Genomic DNA, 20,575 nt, shown 5'->3' with positions numbered 1-20,575 from the left:
CTATGGTCACATTTCAAAGAGAAGAGAAATGCACCATGGTTGTATCCAATCCATCCCAAGGGGTGCATAAAAATGTGGCAGGAATTGGGAGAAGTCATCTTAATTTTTGAATAAATGAGACGCAGATTACCCATGCCAGGTCACGATCCTGTATAGGTTTCCAACATGTTTGTAGCTGTGTCTAAACAATGAGGGTGATTAAGAATCAGGGAGGCTGTTCTCTTCCCCATGATGCCCATTTTTTATCCAAAACTCTATGCCTTTATGTGGGTACAATTCTACCAGTGGAACAACTTAGGCTCTGGAGCCCTTTCACAATGCGTACAGGAATTTATCCCTGTGTATTTTTGACAGGAGCCTCCTTCCACTTCTTCCTAATGCTACTCAGCTGGTGAAAGTGTAGCAAGTAAAGGATTGCGCTCATCTTTAAGTTAAATTGCAGTTAATAGTTTAAAGATTTGGCTGTATTTTTTTCTGTATATAACAGTTGTTTGCTGCCCTAGGCTCCTTTGGGAGGAAGGGCAGGATACTATTTTAATTAACAGAAACAATGTGCATTGTTTATTTATATCTAATAATATATAACCTGCTTCTGTTTATGAGGATACAGTCGTACCTTGGCAGTCGAACGAAATCTGTTCCAGAAGTTCATTCGACTTCCAAAACCCAATCAGCCAATCAGAAGCCACTGAAGCCCAGTCGGACATTCGGGTTCCAAAAGAACGTTTGCAAACCGGAACAATCACTTCCGGGTTTGCGGTGTTTGGGAGCCAAAACATCCGAGTTACCGGGTGTTCAGGATCCAAGGTACGCCTGTACTCAAAATGGGATTGGTCTAGTCTTTACCAAAGAAATGAGCAGACTACTCCTGATGCATTGAATGTTCTCACAGAGAGAAGTGTGTTATGAAGTCTTCCTTTGATAAACTGCATCTTACCTTGCCTTCCCAATGTGCTGCTTTTAGGCTCTCGTTAATCAAGTGTCTGCAACCATTTTTAATCGATTTGATAAAGCACTTCCATCTGGTATTGCCTTATGTGGTGTTTTCACTCGAGAATATCGTCATGATGCCTTGAATAGCCAGGTAAGTCATATGTGGCTATTACTGATTTTGCTAGCCAAGGCACTTATTCAGCTAATGCTTTTAGTTAGGTTAAAGCTCCTGGGAAGTGTTTGTAAAACAGTTGAATGGGGAAATAAATAAAAAGGAAAGTAGATGAGAAGGAAACTATAATTGGATAAAAAGGCAATGCTCTATCAGTATTTGCAAAGGCAAGGTTTTCCTTATTACAAATGTATTTATTTATTAAATTTATATCCTAGCCTTCTAAAGGAGCATTGGGTTAAAAGTTAAAATACTGCCATTTAAAATAAGCATTTAAAAGCAGTTATTATATAATACCCTCACAATTATTAATGTCATATATTATTATTATTAATTTATATCCTGCCCATCTGGCTGGCTTTTCCCAGCCACTCTGGGCGGCTTACAACATATGAAACACAACAAAATCTCAAACATTAAAAAACAAGATATCCTATACATGCAACTAATAAATCAATAAAAACCACCACCACCACCAACAACAACCCCAACTAAACATTTAACCAACACCAGCCCAACAAAAATGAAGGAAGCAAAATTAGAACTGTTTAAAACATTTTAAAGCATTTTAGCCAGTTGCCCCAACTGAAGAGTTGTTCCACCAATGTCGCAGGAGCCTCTTTCAGCTGTTCAGGGTGAGTGTAGGTCCCTCCCCCTAGGCCAGGTGGAAATGGGCCTTGCAGCAGGCAGCAGGCCTTCCTTTCAGTATCTCTCAGCCATCCAATGCTGAATTAGGAAAATTAATTTTCATTACACAGACAAATAATTATACATGGTAAGTCATTGTTTCCATCAGACAGCATGGCCAATGGACTGGGATGATGGACATTGTAGTCCAACAACATTTGGAGGGTACCAGCTTGCCCATCACTGCCATAGGGTTGCAGTGCAATCATGCTGCAGCATGGAAGATGCTTGCTCTGGATGGCAGGCTGATTCCCACCCAGATGCTATTTTCAGAAATGCGGCCCTGTTTATGGTGGATGGCGTGCACCTGTCGGATGGCAGTAGTGATGTATGGCTTGCTGGAATTGAAAACAGTTTATTAGATTGGTTGTGGGAGTGACGGTATTGGCGGCGAGCGATTGGCTCGTGTGGCGGTTAGGCATTGGTTGAGGGGGATGTGGGGAGGGGAGGTGCGGCCATCACCTGCCCCTCCAATGAATAGGGTATTCCGTTAAAGGAATCCGGGGGTCTGGATCTCGTCCGAAGCCCGGAGAGGGGCTAGGGCCATGCCAGGACCCCCAGGGGTGAGCACCAGTCTATATAAATTGATGGAGCTCCCCCTGCTGGCTGTTTACCCTTCGGAGGCTTCCTGCAGGGTGGGGCAGGAGCCAGATATAGTTTGATACCAATGCCTAAACCAATACCAGTAACATTTGTGTATTTCAATAAAGTTGTGGCCAAAATTTGCCCATTAACATTTAAACTAAATTCTTTCTCCACTGTGTCTTTATTTCCATGGGGGATGGGTTTTGGGGCTCGAAGCACAAGTCATTGTTTCCATCAGACAGCATGGCCAATGGTCAGGGATGATGGACATTGTAGTCCAACAACATTTGGGGGGTACCAGATTGCCCATCACTGCCATAGGGTTGCAGTGCAATCCTGTCCACATATACTCATCACCCAGTCCCACTATATTCATTGAGGATTATATAAAGGATTGGCACAATATTGTTGACCAGATAATAGGGCTGTTGACCTTAGGTAATGTTGGAAGCCTTGTTACACTGATGTATGTGGCAATATGCTTCTGTCAGAGGATTTAGGTTGACAGAACATCAACTGAGCATTCTTTTTCTAGAAATAACTATGCTTCTACACTGTTCTTTTCATCAAAAAATCTAGTCATATCGATATCACTGGTACTTAGTTGCTTTTCCAAAAGTGTTCATGTTGCTTTAAACCTGTTATTAGCAGGGATGTTTCTAAAAGTCCATCAATGTTTTGTTTCAGATACTGGTAACAGTCCCTCAGTGTTTAGAAATCCTTCTTCTGTCACCTCATCGTCAAGAATGGGCCAAGAAGATACGATATGTTATATTTGATGAGGTAGGTATGCATTCGTTTTGGCAGAATTAATGAAGTATCTATAGCCTTTGACAGAAAGGCCTGTCATGCTATGCTCTAGCATGACCAAGAACCCATGGCTTGTGTGGCAGAGAGGAGTTAGACACCAGTAACACTGCTGCTGACCAGAGTGGGGGTCTGACAAGATCAGGACAATGCAGTTACACCAGCAGGATCACTGACCTCAACCAAGAGCACAAGATGCAGCTTTGAAGATTTACAATTGAGGAGGTACTACTCTGCAGATAGGACTACGGCTCTGTGGGTGAAAGGAAATGGGCTGCACTCTGATGTGGCTTCAAAAGGACTAAATTGCCATCAGGAACAGAGTTAGCCTGTATTGTATGAACAGATGAGCATATTCCTTTATATTATTTTGTATAAATTGGCAGTTGCCATTTGCTGTTACACGTGTTGGGTACATAGGTGTGGGGATGGATAAACGTGGTGTACAGTCACCCTAAACCTGAATGTGGTGCTTTAGAGGAATGCAGTGTATCTGTGTGATATTTTGGAAGCATGCCATACAACTATTCTGTACTAAAAAGAATAAAAACATGTCCACATTACATAACATTAATATATTAGGCCTATTTTTTTCTTCTTCAGGTCCATTGTCTTGGAGGTGAAATTGGAGCAGAAGTTTGGGAACATCTTCTGGTTATGATTCGATGTCCATTTTTGGCTCTCTCTGCAACCATAAGCAACCCCAAACGTCTTGCTGAGTAAGATGGGTGAAAATTCTGAATGAAACATACTTTGAAAGTGTTGTATCAACTAGATTAGGGCTGTGTCTAAAACTGCAGCTTACTGTGCAGATCATCGTGTGAAAGCTTGCAGGTCTCCATATGTCAAGGATAATGTGGAACCTCTGGATTTATACTTTTTTGACAAATCAATGAATAAGCACAAGTACGGTAATAATGTTTAGCATTTATAGAGAATGTTTTCAAATGTTCTAACTACTTCTTAGTAAACCTTAAGGCAGTTCTATGAGGTAAGTAAAGGTAAAGGGACCCCTGACCATTAGGTCCAGTCGTGACTTGATTCTGGGGTTGCGGCACTCTTCTTGCTTTATTGGCTGAGGGAGCCGGTGTACAGCTTCCGGGTCATGTGGCCAGCATGACTAAGCCACTTCTGGTGAACCAGAGCAGTGCACGGAAACACCGTTTACCTTCCCGCCAGAGCGGCACCTATTTATCTACTTGCACTTTGACGTGCTTTCGAACTGCTAGGTTGGGAGGAGCAGGGACCGAGCAATGGGAGTTCACCCTGTTGCAGGAATTCGAACCGCTGACCTTCTGATTCTAGGCTCTGTGGGTTAACCCACAGCGCCACACGCGTCCCATCATTCTGTGAGGTAGTACAGTGCTATTCAGACAGTAAACCAAACCTGAAAAAATGTGTTTTTCAAGGAACAGCTTGCAAACTTGCAGCCAAGGTGAGATCTGAATCGAGCTCTTTCATGAACACATCTCACTATCTTAAGTGCAATGCTACATTAACTCTCATGGGCTAGTTACATACATGTAAGAATCGTGGAGAGGAACATCAAATGATACCTAATCCACCGACATGGCTTACTTTTTCATTAGCAGCAATGGTGTGTAATGCCCTCCCTGCTGAAATACGAGATGTTCCATGAGTACAGGCATTCTGCTTGCTCTGGATAACACATTTGTTTAGGAAATCATTTCCTTGAACTTAGAACTTTCTGATCTAATTACTGAAACTTTTTTAAAAAAAAAACTTTAATTGATATGCTTTTAAATTGGTTTGTTTAATTGCATATTTTAACTATGGATGTTTTTGATGCATGGTGGAATTATTTTATCGTGTATTTTAATTGTGCATGGATTTGATTGATTTTATACTTATAAACTGCTTAGAAGCCATTTTGGCATGTCAACCTAATCATCTTCATCTGTTGTCAGCAAGGCAGCTCTGTGGCTCTGCGTGGGCTGCCACTGAGATAGATAGAGCCCAAAGACTTGTGTTTATACTGGGAATGTAATTCTTCTCCTCCGTCCTAACAGATGGCTACAGTCAGTAAAAAGATACTGGCAACATACTGAAGCTGTAATAGCGCGGAATTCTAGCCGTTCCACTTCTGTTAAGAAAGGAGTTAAAGTGAAGCAGAGTGTCAGAACACAGAAAACATCATACAAAGTTAAGTTAGGTATGTACCCAAAATCAAAACTTTTACAATAGTAGAGAGATTACTTTTTTCTGTTTGTCTTCTTAAATCTTGAATGAGTTTAAAAAATCCACATCAGGTTGACCGTGAAGTTTAAAGCGGCTTGTGTTGGGCTTTATAACCTAAATATTACCAGATCACTTATTTCAGATTATTCTGCTTTCAGTGGTATATGAAGAGAGATACAATGATTTAGAAAAGTATGTATGTTCCCTGGACAATGATGACTTCACTATCCATCACTATCATCCCTATGCTGCATTAACTGTGGATCATGTAAGTTTAAGATTACATTGGGATATTATGGAAGAAACAGCATAACCACTGAAATTTGTAACATGCTACTCAGTGCTTGCTTATTTATTTGGCATTGCAGATTGAGAGGTACGGCTTTCCCTTGGACCTTTCTCTTTCTCCTCGAGAAGCTGTCATATTGTATGACATTATGGTAAAGGCAAGGACAGACTGGCCAAGGGGGGATGTAAGTACATGCTATTTACAGATATATTATTTATCTTCAAATATACAGAGCAATTGTTACCTATATAAAAAAAGAAGATACTATTTTACTTATTTGAGAACACAGTTGTGGTCACTATTTCCCCCTTGATCTTTGATATCAAGGAACTGGAGCCTGAGCAGTTTTTTAAGGACAAAATGGTCATCACAAAGGCTGATGCAAGAACTTATGAGAAACAGTTGAAAGAAGAATTAGAAATGTGGATTAAACATGGTTGCAGTAAGGAGGTATTTATTATTTCCATCTCTCTACCTGTGCATCATCCTTCTTTTTATTTTCTAAAGGCCTTAGATATTCTCTAATATTTTCAGTCTATTACTTGGCTGTGTCAGGAAGTTGGACTGGGCAGAGGAGGAATGGTGGAGACTGCCACCCCAGTTTTAGTTTTGCACTTTAGAAAGCATTGGGAAACTGCAGCTAAGCAAAGATCATTATTCAAAAAATAAAAAATGGTGCAGAGAATAATAGAACTCAAATTGAAACACTGTTAACCTTGTTCTGTACTTTCTTGTGCCATTATTTATTTCTGCTTACCCAAAAAAATTCATCCAGAAATGGAAAGGAATTTTTTTCATTGCTGTTACCCCTTTTAACCCCTAGGCAAACAGAGTGCTGCAGCTGCTCAAACCTCAATCTACTTTTTCTTCTGAAACTGCGATGAGAAAACACTTTCCTCATTTTGTTGACAAGCTAAAAAAGATGGATAAATTGCCTGCACTATTTTTCCTGTAAGTAAGACAATGGAGGTATATATGTCTGTCTTGTATAGGTAATTGACACATAACAAATGAAGTGGATAATTCGAATTCGGAATTGGGGCAGGGAACAACAATAAACAAAAACGACTATTGGTCAGGCAGCAATTATTTTAATCTTCATAATGAAAGTTCTTCCCTCTAAGATACAGACTATTATAAAGTCTCTTTAAAATGCTGTTTCAGCAGAAGCAGTTTTGTAACTGATTATTTTTTTTAGAGGATTATTTATAATCACTTTCCTTGTCTGCCTTTGCCAATCACTGCATTTTGAATTTGTTAGCATAGGAAAGAGCGTATCTACAGTGAATGGAAATCCTCCTGAATGCGTTTATCTGGGTCCACTAATCAGCTCAACATTGGCCTTGCCTAGATGATGCAAATATGTAAATAGTCTTGCACTGAGTGTGGAGTGGGATAACACATGCCACACATTCACCAATTGGGCCTTCCACACAGAGGCTACACACAAATAAGATGTATACAGTGGTACCTCGGGTTACATATGCTTCAGGTTACAGACTCTGCTAAGCCAGAAATAGTACCTCGGGTTAAGAACTTTGCTTCAGGATGAGAACAGAAATTGTGCTGTGGCAGCGCGGCGGCAGCAGGAGGCTAAAGTGGTGCTTCAGGTTAAGAACAGTTTCAGGTTAAGTACAGACCTCTGGAACGAATTAAGTACTTAACCTGAAGTACCACTGTACACCCTAAGCAGTGTCAGAGTTGGGGACGAGCAGCGTGTCCATACAAACAGTAGAGGATCAAACAGAATGCTTGTAGGCACCTGTTGGGTGGGATAAAGACAGAAACCAAAGAAGTGTGCCTCTTCACCCCAAAACCTGGTAAGCATGTTGTGCTAATGGCTTGGTTACCTTCACAGTTTCTACCCTTTCCCCGGGGCAGCCAGCACTGTAGGTGGTATCTTGTTGGCAGTATCGTCAGAGCTGTAGTGCTGCCACTTACTGGAATGATAAGGGAGGCAGTGAGGTCAGGGATAGGTGGGGGGACCTGCAGGAGTGCTGTGCCAGCTTGTGCACCAACACAGCTCTGACCTCGCGGCCTCCCTGCCTCATCCCGGGAAGCAACAGCAACTCCAGTGTTGAAAAGCGTGTGCAAATCAAAGAGCCCACTGCAGCCCAATAAAGTAATTCAGAAGCTCCAAGACAACAATGCCCATTTACACCACAAAGAACTCATAACCCACTTACTTTCAGAAGCCAGAAACACCATAACCAGACACTGGAGAGACCTGTCAGGAGTAAGCATGGACCAATGGTACCAAATAGTATGGGAAACAGCCCTACTAGAAAAATTAACCAATAAACTGAAACTGACACAGGGACAAACAGAAGAAGACGCTTTTACCCTGGTATGGCTCCCCTTTATCACATACACAGCCCAACAAGACAACGACAATAATCCACCAACAGCATACAAATCAATATAGCTAACCTGATCCAAAACACCCACCCACCCCACTCACACAGTAGCAAGTTCCCAAGCAGCATTCTCCCTCTGGATTTTATGCACATGAAAATTTAGAACCTGTAGTTAATTCACTAAATGATAAAGGTGAGATTTTATTTTTGAATCTAGTAACAGCCCTAATTATTAATAGGTATTCATTTGCATGCAAGTTCATAGGCATTACTTATTCACAGTAGAGCTATGGAAGCTACAAGCTACTAAAGCTTACCTAAACATATTCTAGCCTATTGAGGCTTTTTGGGAGAAAATACAATATAAGACTCCAATCCTATTCCCACTTATGTGGGTAAATGCCCCATTCAACTCGCTGGGACTTATTTCGGAATAGTCGTGTATATAATCTTATGGTAAGGGATCTGATTAGCAGCAAATAACCGTAGTTGGAACACCTCTTTTTAAAGATTCAATATTAAAGAAGTGGAACGTTTGGCTCACAATGTCTGCGAATTCTTAAAAGAGAAGCAAAGTAAAAAGCCCATCCGAGCTTCTGGAAAAGAAGAATGGCTAACAAAAAAATGTAAAAAGAGAGAAAAATATTTAATGGCGCTGTCACGGCCACCCAGGACGGGTCCCAGCTCACAAGAGACCTCACTCCGTTGCAGTTTATTTACAGGAAAAGTTTATTGAAGATTTCTGCTTCTCGTACAGTTCAGCATCGTGGCCGTACGTCTGTCACGTTAGACCGCTGAAGTCCCCTCTGACTCCTCCCCTCTTCCACACCAACTTAATAGCCTGGCTCTAGACCACCTCTTCCTCTCCTTTCTTTTCCGCAGGGTCTTCCTGCCCCCCTGGGTTCCCTCTCTCCGTGACTCGCCTGAGGCTGAATCCTCTGCCGCCTCTTCCCCCCTCCTTCTGGCTTTAGGGCCGGGCTCCTCCCCTGAGCTCTCTCCACTTCCGCGCGCCTCTACGTTTGAACTTGGCGCGCGTACGTTGCTGCTGACCTTTCTTTCGACCGCTACACCACCCCTTGTTCTGCTCTCCACCCTTTCCGGCTGAACACCTTGCTCCAACCCCCTTTCTCTGTTCTCTCCTAATCCTGCTCCCTCCGAGAGGCTGACGACTCCACCCCCTTTACTCCGTTCCGGCTGAGACGCCTCTTGCTGCGTCTGTCTTCCACTGGGCTCCTCTCCGCTTCTCCCTTCTCCTCCCTTTTGCTTGATTAAGGTAACCCCCTTTTGAGAATCCTCTGACTCGCTGCTCAGACTCGTGGATTCCCTCAGAATTCCGTCATCTTCTTCCTCATCCTTCTGCCCCTCCTCCCACTCGCTCTCCGTCTCCTCTGTCATCTCCTCCTCTCTCCCAGAAACCCTGACATCCATCCCCCCCTCGAAGCCCCCCCTTCCCCCCTCCCGCTCGCCGGGTGCAGGTTGAGGAAAACGTGGTTCTTCCGGGGTCGGTTCAGGATACAAGTTGTCCACTTCAACGTTCTCCTCTGTCATCTCCGTATATGTGTGTTCGAACTCGGGTTCCCCACCCACAGACCTCACAGTCTCTTCCTCCATCACTGCTTCTCCTGGCGCTGCCTGCCAAGGACCTACCATCCATCTCTGACTCCATGCCTCCCTTGGCTGATCCACCCACCAACAAGGGCCTGTCTCCTCCCCCCCCAGTCTCGGATCCCTGGTCGGGCTTGTTTCGGGCGTATGGCCCTCGGGTGAGGAGAAACCCTCGAACGTGCTGTCTGACAAAGTGGGCGTGAAAAGCCAATCATCAAAATACTCCTCGGGCATGGGCTTGTGCGGAAAAAGTGCATGGAACTCCTCCTTCAACAGGGGTTCGTCCAACGCGTAACCCGGCACCCAGCTATTGGCAGAGGCCGGAGTGCCTTCCCTGGCTAGAAAATATTCAACTCCCTCCTCCCCCCATCTCGAGTCCAGTATCTCTGTGACCTCGTTAAGAGGTTCTGGTCTTGGCGATTCCCCCCCCTCAGGCGCCCTCCTACGTGGCTCTGGGAGTGCTCCTGACTCTTGAAACCTGTGTGGGGTTTTGTAGGGAGTGAGCACCGACCTATGAAAGACCGGGTGCACCCTGGAACCCTCCGGAAGGGCTAGACGAAAAGCCACCGGATTGACCTTAGCCTCAACTTGATATGGCCCTAGCTGCCTGTGTCCTAACTTCTTCTTGGCCAATGACCTGGCCGGCATCGCGTGGGCTGCTAACCACACCCAGTCCCCAATCTGGATGTCCTCTCCCGCCCTCCTGTGCTTATCGGCCTGCACCTTATACGCCTGTTTTGCCAGCTCCAAATGTCTCCGCAGCTCCTCGTGCACCTCTTGCAACTCCGCTGCAAACTGGTCGGCATCTTGAGGCCCCCCCCCTCCTGGTGCCGCAAATCTCGGGAAGGTTCTGGGATGACGGCCATTGTTCGCGAAGAAAGGCGTCACCCCGGTGGATGCGTGTTTCGTGTTGTTGTAGGCGAATTCAGCCATCGGCAGATAGTCCACCCACGCCGCAGGTCGCTGGTTGGCGTAGCACCGCAGGTACTGCTGCATGATCGCGTTGACCCTCTCCGCTTGACCGTTGGTTTGTGGATGTCTCGCCGATGTCAGGTTGATTTTGACGTGCAAGATGCCCAGAAGCTTTCGCCAGAAAGTGGAAACAAACTGGCGCCCCCTGTCGGACAAGACGGACTGCGGAAGTCCATGCACCCTGAAGACGTGATCGATGAAGAGCTTTGCGGTCTGTTCTGCCGTCGCCACCTTGGCACAAGGGATGAAATGCGCCATCTTGGTGAACAAGTCCACCACCACTAACACCGCCGTCTTACCTCTGGAGCTGGGCAGGTCCGTAACAAAGTCCAACGCTACCCTCTCCCACGGTTGCTGCGGTGTCTCTAGCGGTTCTAGCAATCCCGCCTGCTTCTGGTGCACTGGTTTGGACCTCTGGCAGATATCACACCTGGCGACGTAGTCCGCCACCTCTCCTCTCATCTGGGGCCACCAAAAGTCTCTAGCCACCAACTCCATCGTCTTCTCTTTGCCGAAATGGCCTGCACTAGGGGCGTCATGCAATTGTTGCAGAACCTTGGCTCGAAGATCGTCGGTGGGCACGTAAAGGGCACCCTTACGAGTCAAAAGTCCATCTTGCAATTGGAACTCATCGTTGTCTCGCGACCCTCCGCGTAGCTCCTCCATCTTGGACTGTGCAAACTGATCCCTTTGCAACGCGCGTCGCACCGCGTCCAGGTCGACTGCGATGGTAGCGCACGTCCACGCCTGCGGTGCGAAAATGTGCTTTGCTGCGATTGGAGCTGCTTCCTCCAAGTATTGCGGCTTTCGGGACAGCGCGTCTGCAATAACATTGGAGTCTCCTGGGATGTATTCTATTTTGAAGTCGAAATCCGCAAAGAACTCCGCCCAGCGCATGTGTCGCTGGGTCTGTAACTTAGCCGTCCGCCAATACTCTAAGTTCTTGTGATCCGTGCGGACTTGCACCGTGTGCTTGGCTCCTATTAAGAAGTGTCGCCACGCTTTGAAAGCTGCATGAATGGCCAACAACTCCCTGTCCCAGATGGTATAATTGCGCTCCGTCTTGCTGAGCTTCCGGGAGTAGAACGCACCCGGTCTCCAGTTGCCTTGTGAATCCTCTTGCAAAAGAACGGCCCCAACCGCTCTGTCTGACGCATCGGTCTCTACCCGCATGGGTCTGCCGGGATTCACGTGGAGCAGCTGCTCTTCGGAGGCGAAAAGACCTTTAAGCGTCCGGAAGGACCGCTCCGCTTGTTCGGTCCAGACGAACTTCTTCTTCTTGGAACTGAGGGTGTCAGTGATAGCCGCCGTCGCGTTCGCAAAACCTTTAATAAACTTGCGGTAAAAATTGGCAAAGCCGATGAACCTCTGGACCTCTTTCCGATTTCGAGGGCTTTTCCAGTCCAACAGCGCTTGAACCTTAGCCCTGTCCATGGCCAGTCCCTCGTCGGACAACTTGTAGCCAAGGAAATCAACCTCTCTGACATCAAACTGGCATTTCTCCAACTTGGCGTACAGCCTGTGGTCCTTCAGCCTCTGCAGGACCTCCCTCACGTCCTTATCGTGATCCTCCGGCGATTCCGAGAAAATCAGGATATCGTCGAGAAAGCAGACACACTTCTTGTAGAGGAGACCTGCTAGCACGTGGTGCATAAATGCTTGAAAAACGTGGCTGCCATTTTGGAGACCGAAAGGCATGACTCTGTATTCGTATGTGCCCAGAGGGGTGAACATGGCGGTCTTCCACTCATCTCCTTTCCGGATGCGGATGAGATTGTAAGCTCCACGTAGGTCCAGCTTGGTGAAAATCTTGCCCCTCCTGACGGTCGCTAAAAGGTCGTCAATCTTGGGCATGGGGAAAGCTTTGGGCTTAGTCAAGCTGTTTATGAACCTGTAATCCACTATAAGCCTTTTTTGGGGCGTGTTTTTCTTCTTCACAAAGAACACAGGGCTGCCACCCGCTGCTTTAGATTCCTGGATGAAACCTCGCTTGAGGTTATGGTCTATGAACTCCCGAAGCTCTTGCATCTCGTCTTCCGACATGGAGTACAGCTTGGCAGCAGGCAGTTGCGCCCCTGGCACTAAATCAATCGCGCAGTCGTAAGGTCTGTGAGGCGGCAACTTGTCAGCTTCCTTCTCACAGAAAACCTCCAAGAAGTCCTGGTACTTGTGAGGCACTGTTTGCACCATACCCAGATGCAACTGCTGCTCGGCTTCTCCTCCTTGATCGGTCTGAAAGCAATGCTGAGCACAATACGATGAACAAAAGGTGATCTGCCGCTGGTACCACGCAACCGCGGGACTGTGCCTCTCCAGCCAACTCATGCCTAACACGATGGGTGTGTCCGATAAGTGGGTGACATTGAAACTAATAAGTTCTCGATGGTTGCCAATCTGCATCATCATGGGAGGGGTTTGCTGCACCACTTGCCCCCCCAGCAACTTCCTGCCGTCTACCGTGACCACGTTTAGAGGCGTCGTTGCAGGCAGGAGCGCCATGTTGTGCTGCTTAACGAACTGCAGTCCCACGAAGTCGGCGTTGCTTCCCGAATCGATCGTTATTGGAACCTCGAGGAGTCTCCCATCAGGCAACTGGAGTGTTGCTGTGAGCAGAACTGCCGGTCTGGGAGGCAAAGGGTCCACGCTCTGCAGTGATGCTGGGGGCTTGTCTACAGATCCGCCTGGCTGAGCCCCAGTAGCTCTGCTTCCAGCCAGGCACTGTCATTTCCCTGAAGCTGCTCCCCTGGTTGCACCTCTGCTGTTACAGTTGCCAGTGCTGCAGTGTGCTTCTGGAGCCTCTGGGGGCACTCTTTCGCCATATGGTGCGCACTGTCACAGATGTAACACTTCCTGGTTCCTCTAGGAGGCTTCGCTTTGGCTGCACCAGGGACAGGGCTCTGGGATGGCTTCTGAGCCCTAGCACCACCAATCTCCATTGGCTCCACGCTGTCCTTCCCCATTGGCGAGGGGTGCGCACGGCTGAAATCCCTGTGCACAAAAGGGAGAGTCCTCGCTTGCGCACGCGCTTGGGGCCCGTCCTCCTCGTGCCACGGACGTCCCTCATGTCGAATTCCAATAGCTAAAGCCCGTTGCACCACGTCTTCTAGGGTCTGGGGTCTGTCCCCCCTAGCGATCTCATCCTTGATGGGGGGGCTCAATCCCTCCCAAAAAAGATCTCTGACCGGCTTACTGTCCTTTGGCCAATCTAAGGCGGTGAGCAATGCAAAAAATTTAGAGTGGTATTGGCGCACAGTCGCTTTCCCCTGCCTCAGCCCGTGCATTTGACGGCGCGCAATGTCCACATCCACAGAGGATTGAAAACAAGAATCCATCGCTTTGATGAACGCAGTTGAATTGCGACGGGCCGGTCCATCTTCGCGCCACAGATTGCGTAGCCAAGCCCTGGCCTCCCCATGCAGGTGCGAAACAATGAACCCCACTTTCTCCTCCTCATCTTTAAAATCGTGACGGAGTAAATGCAGTGCATATACGACGTCCGCTCTGAAATTGGGATAGTCTTGCAAGTTGCCATTAAAATGCGGAACCAGGGCACCCCCCCTCCGTCCAAGCGCAATGCCCTCCGCTCTGGAACCTGGGGCCCCCGCCCTGTCCGCGTGTTCCCACCTTGCCTGCAAATCCTGGCACGTCTTCTCCAAGTCGTCATTCTTCTTCTGCGAAGCAATGACTGCCGATGTGAGAGCGGTAACCTGATCCCGCAGTGCAACCAGCTGCTCCTCAGCGCTCATGGCTGCTCCCGTTCGTGAGCTTCGCAAAAAAAATTTTTTGCTTTCTGAGAGGGGACTTACTGTCACGGCCACCCAGGACGGGTCCCAGCTCACAAGAGACCTCACTCCGTTGCAGTTTATTTACAGGAAAAGTTTATTGAAGATTTCTGCTTCTCGTACAGTTCAGCATCGTGGCCGTACGTCTGTCACGTTAGACCGCTGAAGTCCCCTCTGACTCCTCCCCTCTTCCACACCAACTTAATAGCCTGGCTCTAGACCACCTCTTCCTCTCCTTTCTTTTCCGCAGGGTCTTCCTGCCCCCCTGGGTTCCCTCTCTCCGTGACTCGCCTGAGGCTGAATCCTCTGCCGCCTCTTCCCCCCTCCTTCTGGCTTTAGGGCCGGGCTCCTCCCCTGAGCTCTCTCCACTTCCGCGCGCCTCTACGTTTGAACTTGGCGCGCGTACGTTGCTGCTGACCTTTCTTTCGACCGCTACACCACCCCTTGTTCTGCTCTCCACCCTTTCCGGCTGAACACCTTGCTCCAACCCCCTTTCTCTGTTCTCTCCTAATCCTGCTCCCTCCGAGAGGCTGACGACTCCACCCCCTTTACTCCGTTCCGGCTGAGACGCCTCTTGCTGCGTCTGTCTTCCACTGGGCTCCTCTCCGCTTCTCCCTTCTCCTCCCTTTTGCTTGATTAAGGTAACCCCCTTTTGAGAATCCTCTGACTCGCTGCTCAGACTCGTGGATTCCCTCAGAATTCCGTCATCTTCTTCCTCATCCTTCTGCCCCTCCTCCCACTCGCTCTCCGTCTCCTCTGTCATCTCCTCCTCTCTCCCAGAAACCCTGACAGGCGCAAAAGGAGTAAGTGCTATAAACCTTTTTTTCTTTTTCCAAAATTTACTTTTATCGCATAAAAAGCTGTGTTTGAATACATCACATCAAATAATTATACTCATTTTAGATAGAATTGTTATCTTTATAAAACAAATTAAGACAGAGCCCCATTTTCAAAAGGATTATTAACCCCTTTTATTACCTTGCCTCCTTGAACTAAGTTTGATAATAATTTCGTAATTGTGGCAAGCAACATCCACCAATTTGCAGGTGGCATCTCTCTGCTTTTCAGCTGTGATCGGTCAAAGGTAAGCTCGTCCTTTCCATATCATTGGGCAAATATCTCTTTTTTAAAAGGCAGATAAGATACAGAAAGCATTTAATAATTGAGTTTCTGTTTCCATATTTTCATATTTTCATAAGATTTCAATGTTTCATGTTGAAATAATAGTTTCATGATTTCACCAACTGCCCTTTCCTGCATTCAACCCCCCACCCCCACCATTGTCAAAAAGCAAAAAAAAACCCACTGGGAGCAAAGTGGAGGCCCCTCAAGGTGGCCCCGCACCCCCCTGCCCATTGTGCCCTCCCCAATAGAGGAACTGGGTGATGCTGCTGAGTCCCTATGTGGATCAAGCAGTGAAGGATGGTGGGGGGAGGGGAGAGAAGGCCACCCAAGGCGGCGCGGCTCCTGGCTAAATTAAGGAGATGAGGGGAAATTAAACTAAAAGGATGAGGGAAGAGACGAGGATGGGGCCCAACATACTCATTGTTCTGTCCCACGACGATTCTGGAAATGTTCCCCTCCCTGAAGCTCTAGAGCCAACCACATGGTTGCTGCTGGCTCTGCCTCCTATTTAAGCAACTGGCCCCGCCTCCCTGCAGGGCTGATTGGCTAACCAGGTTTGGCGGGAACCTCCAAGGACTAAGACAGGGAGGCGGGCCAGCCCAACCAGCTGGTGGGTCCCACGTGGCCCAAGGTGCTGTGCTCAGTCCCACAAAGGGCGCCCACAAAGGAAGGTGTGAGCACTCATTAAAAGACCACAACATCGGACTGAAAGAGTATGCAGCTCCTTAGGAGATAACTACACGAAAAGTTAACAAGAGCAAATATTTTTTTAAATCTAAAAAGAAAAAACATCTGAAAAAGGAGCAGACCAAGTATTTGAAACTATTTGTATGTACTGTACACATTGTGTTGGGTGTCTGGCAGAGCAATTTCAATCCCCTTTGCCCCAGGCTGGAGAAGAAGTGAAGTTAGATTAGCAAGAGGGATCCCGCCCACCAGCTGCCACCTGCAGAGTGATAGTAGCACCACTCTGGTACCACAGATCTCCCCTCCCATTCACCCAGTGTGCAGGTGCCCATGCAGCTGGTATGATCCCTGCTGCTGGCAGCCAGCAGAAAGCTTCAAAACAGGATGTTCCAAGGACAGGGAGAGGCAGGGCAGCCTGGGATCCATTGGCTTCTCAGCCAGCCCTACTGCAATCACATGATGACCTTGAATCCCATGTGCTTCTATGAGCAGAGTGTAAATGTCATTCCTCTAAGAAGAATATAACACTGAGATGGTTGTGGAGTCATTGCCACTTACCAGGATGGTGAGGGGTCAGGCGGGAGTGAAATCAGGGCTTTGTTGAAGCACCAATAGAATTAGGCACCAGTAGAGTCAACCCTCACCAATGTAGCCCTGTAGTCCCAACATCAGTGCTGCGTCACCTCTCCACTTCCTGTTGCCTGAAATGTAAATGTGAACTAGTCTATTGGATTTCAAGTGACCTTTTTTTTTGCACAGCAGGGTAAGCCAGAGGAAGTCCTTTAGTTGTGAATGATGGACTGCAGCTTCCATCACCCCTGACTATCAGCCATGCTGGCTAGGGTTGAACAATATCTGGAGAGCAGCACATAGATTACCCCTACTATAAGCCATAGTTAGTAGCTTGGCATGAATTAACAAGACATGAACCAGCAGCGTGCTAGTGCTTGCTGTCCAGTTACTGTCTCTTCATGTCTTCTCTAGTGTGAGTAGCAAGAAGCCTTGCTTAGCATCATGTCCAAACCTGAGATCATGGTTTCCTTCTGAAAAAAAACCCAAAAACCAAAGGAACCGTGACTTACCATGAAATGTGAAGAAGACTAGTGTCACATACAAATGAGTTCTACATTTGTCTGTGTGTCTCATTCACTTTTGTACACGCACATACACATATTAGGGTTGCCAGATTCTGAAGAGAAAAAAAGACGCATTTGCCAACTTCTACTTTTAAGTATGGATCGCTATGATGACTCTACCCATGAAAAAGAGGATGTATGCTGGAAAAAGAGTACATATGACAATGTCAGGGAAATGTTGAAAAATTGTTTGGTAATTTATCTGTACTTTTGTGCAGTGACACTAAAGTCCGTAACTATGGCAAACAATTAGTTTGGGAAGCTGAGCTTGATAGCCTAAGGAAGCAACTGGAGAAGATTTATGAAACTCCTTCCGACTGCACCTATGCAAATGAACATGCTGTTGATGAGGAGGTGAGCTTAAAGCCCTTTAATTTCCAGTATTAAAATAAGAATGACTTCGATCTTCATGAAAAAATTAGACATGTAAAATCAAGTGCTGTAACATAGACCGCTATGTTCATATTTGTGTATGTCCAAAGTATATTTGATATTATGAAATTCTCTCCAAATTAATGATTAGAAAATGTAAAATTACATAGGCAAAGGTTTTATAACATGTGTTCAGTTAAAGTCAATTTACACTTATGCAATCATGTAGAAATGATGAGCTGCTTTGAAACATCTACTGTTCTTACATATTAAGACTTTCCTTCCACTAGACTTTGATCAAGATATTTGATCGATTAAGATACTCGAGAAAGAAAATAGAACTGCAAGGCTTGGCACTAAGAGGCATTGGGTATCATCATTCTGCTGTGGACGCCAAGGGGAAGCAAATGGTGGAGATGCTTTTCAGAAAGGGATATCTGCAGGTTTGTATATATGTAATCTATGTGTATACATGCCTTGTTAATACTGCCAATCACCTACTATGTCTGTATGCTTCAAAGTTATTTATCTTAGGTTTATTTAAACCTTTTCCTGACCATTAACATCAAATAAACTTGATTGTAAGCAGTGTCAGATTACTTAACAGGCAGAGTAGACACTAACCTATGGGCCCCATGCTATTTAGGGACCCCGTGACAATGGATCAAAATAGTATTGTGTAAAAAATGGGTTTATTAAAATGGTTGGTAAATTTTTTTTAAAAAGTATTAGGTGGATAATTTGCGAGGCCCCCCCCCCCCGAGATTTCAATTGCCCAGGAGCCTCCACAGGGCTTAATCCAGCACTGTTTTACATGGATCGCGTGTTGATCCTAATATTCTTCCCTTGTTAAACTAGCTACAATAGCTACCCTACTGAAGTGTAGGGGACTGGCAGAAAAAGGAATGAGTGACACCTGAATGGGAGGCAGGGAATTGACTGGCATAACTTACCTTTTCTCCTTCCCACCACTTAGGCCTCATTTACAATTGTTGATTTCTTTAAAGGGATGATCAGCTTTATATTTAATAACTGGCCTGCTAATTTTGATGTTGCTCTGTACAAGTTATATACTTGGTCTTCATTCTTTCATGGTAATACTGACATTATCCGATGTTAAATTTCAGGCTGATGGGTGGAGGTGGTTTTGTAGAAGGAAAGCGCTTAATATTTTGGGTGCTTTGAAGAGATTCTGCTCTTCCTCCAGCCTCCGTGGTTTTATGGCCAACTTGTATGATCATGGCATAGAGTGCAGACGTGTCCTTGGTCAGTTCCCATTAATATTGCCATGGGTCTTAGGGGGCCATGATAAATGAAAAACAAGTTGAGCTTTTTCCAAAATAACATGCTCGATACCCTAGATCACAGTGATGCTTTCTTGATCGCACTTGATTAGGAAAATATATACAAGGGACTAGAAACTGAATCTAACTAAATATTAGCAAGTCCTAGTAACTGGAGTTCAGATTCTGCCAGTATTTTTCAGTATGCTTTTTTATTCATCTCTCCCACACCCACAAAAAAACCTTTTATGTAGCTCTGCATTGTGCTGCATGGATAAGGATTATTAGGGTATTAACATTGATAGTCAATGTTAACTATCATCTTTTAAAACAATTAAGGCAGCACTCTTACACCCAAATACCTGGGAACAAATCTCATTAAGCTGAATGGGACTTACTTACTTGCACTGCCACTGAATGTTGTTTCTTCTTTTAGGTGGTGACAGCCACAGGAACCTTGGCTTTGGGAATCAACATGCCATGTAAATCTGTTGTTTTTGTACAGAATTCTGTATATTTGGATGCTCTGCACTATAGGCAGGTAATGAGATTAATCTTTAGGACTAGTCAAAAGTCCATGGCTGTTTTTGGAGAGTGGGATGGGTTGGACAGTCCAGCATGAATCCACAACTAATGCATTATTATTGTATCAATGACCCACAAACACACAGAACAATATGGAAGGATGTTTAGTCTCAGTGCTACGTTTACGGAACTCAACAATAAGTAGCACTGAATTGGCTCGGTTTATCATTGGCTCTGGCTGCACTTACTGCTGGTTTCCTTATTCCCTGCCCCTACCCCTCTCAGTGGGTACTCACCACCACTGCCCATGTCCCCATGTTGCAGTTCTGATCCAAATCAGGCCTCCCGTGCTGGCTTTTTGTTAAAAACAACACTACATCTAAGAGCAGACTTGCATGACTAAGGTCATCTGTAATTTAGTCTCAGGTGTATTGGATATGGAGGACACTTAGGAAATTTAGACTTTAGCTCTTGCAGGTAAAGTGAATTAAGTTTGTTTCACTCCTGTCCCCACAGACACAGCACTGAAGGGAAATTGATAGCCACAAGTATAAAGGCCTGGGATTTGCTAGGAATGACTTTGCCTCTTCTCTCCCCATCCCTCTATCTATTTGATAAAGAAAAAAAGAGCATGTTTGTCCTTCAGTATAGATAGCTTCTCTGCTACAGTCTTAAATGCTTTGATTTCAAATTTTGCTTGATTATTTACTTGGGTGATTTCTGACTTTGATTGCTTTTTCATAGATGTCTGGACGTGCTGGGCGACGAGGTCAAGACTTTTTGGGTGATGTCTTTTTCTATGACATTCCTTTGCCTAAAATACAGAAGCTCATTAAATCTAATGTACCTGAACTTCGAGGACAGTTTCCTTTGAGTATTTCTCTGATACTGAGACTCCTGCTGTTGGCTTCAAAAGCAGATGATCAAGTGGATGCCAAAGCCAAGGTAATCCTTGGAAGCAATCCTTCTCTAATGAAGGATGCAATCCTATAGCCACCCAATGGCACTGAACACATTGGGTTTTACTTCTGATAGACAGAGGATTGCGCTGAAAAACAA

At 45.9% G+C, this 20,575-nt stretch overlaps 1 protein-coding gene across 1 annotated transcript in view; it reads left to right on the top strand.

Moving 5' to 3' along the window:
• Positions 1 to 20,575, top strand: part of DDX60 (DExD/H-box helicase 60) — a 55,534-nt gene that overhangs the window by 22,145 nt on the left and 12,814 nt on the right. The window contains exons 18-30 of the mRNA XM_081924249.1: positions 965 to 1,084; positions 3,065 to 3,160; positions 3,788 to 3,903; positions 5,215 to 5,357; positions 5,542 to 5,651; positions 5,752 to 5,856; positions 6,000 to 6,122; positions 6,496 to 6,623; positions 8,540 to 8,684; positions 17,508 to 17,690; positions 17,999 to 18,151; positions 19,428 to 19,532; positions 20,261 to 20,461. Coding sequence (XP_081780375.1) covers positions 965 to 1,084; positions 3,065 to 3,160; positions 3,788 to 3,903; positions 5,215 to 5,357; positions 5,542 to 5,651; positions 5,752 to 5,856; positions 6,000 to 6,122; positions 6,496 to 6,623; positions 8,540 to 8,684; positions 17,508 to 17,690; positions 17,999 to 18,151; positions 19,428 to 19,532; positions 20,261 to 20,461 — 1,728 coding nt within the window. The remainder of the gene's footprint in view (positions 1 to 964; positions 1,085 to 3,064; positions 3,161 to 3,787; positions 3,904 to 5,214; positions 5,358 to 5,541; positions 5,652 to 5,751; positions 5,857 to 5,999; positions 6,123 to 6,495; positions 6,624 to 8,539; positions 8,685 to 17,507; positions 17,691 to 17,998; positions 18,152 to 19,427; positions 19,533 to 20,260; positions 20,462 to 20,575) is intronic.

The sequence above is a fragment of the Podarcis melisellensis genome, assembly GCF_964234715.1.
Source record: "Podarcis melisellensis genome assembly, chromosome: 9".
Lineage (NCBI taxonomy): Eukaryota > Metazoa > Chordata > Lepidosauria > Squamata > Lacertidae > Podarcis > Podarcis melisellensis.
Note: the sequence above shows the minus strand (reverse complement) of the source record. Positions and strands in the feature narration are given on the sequence as shown.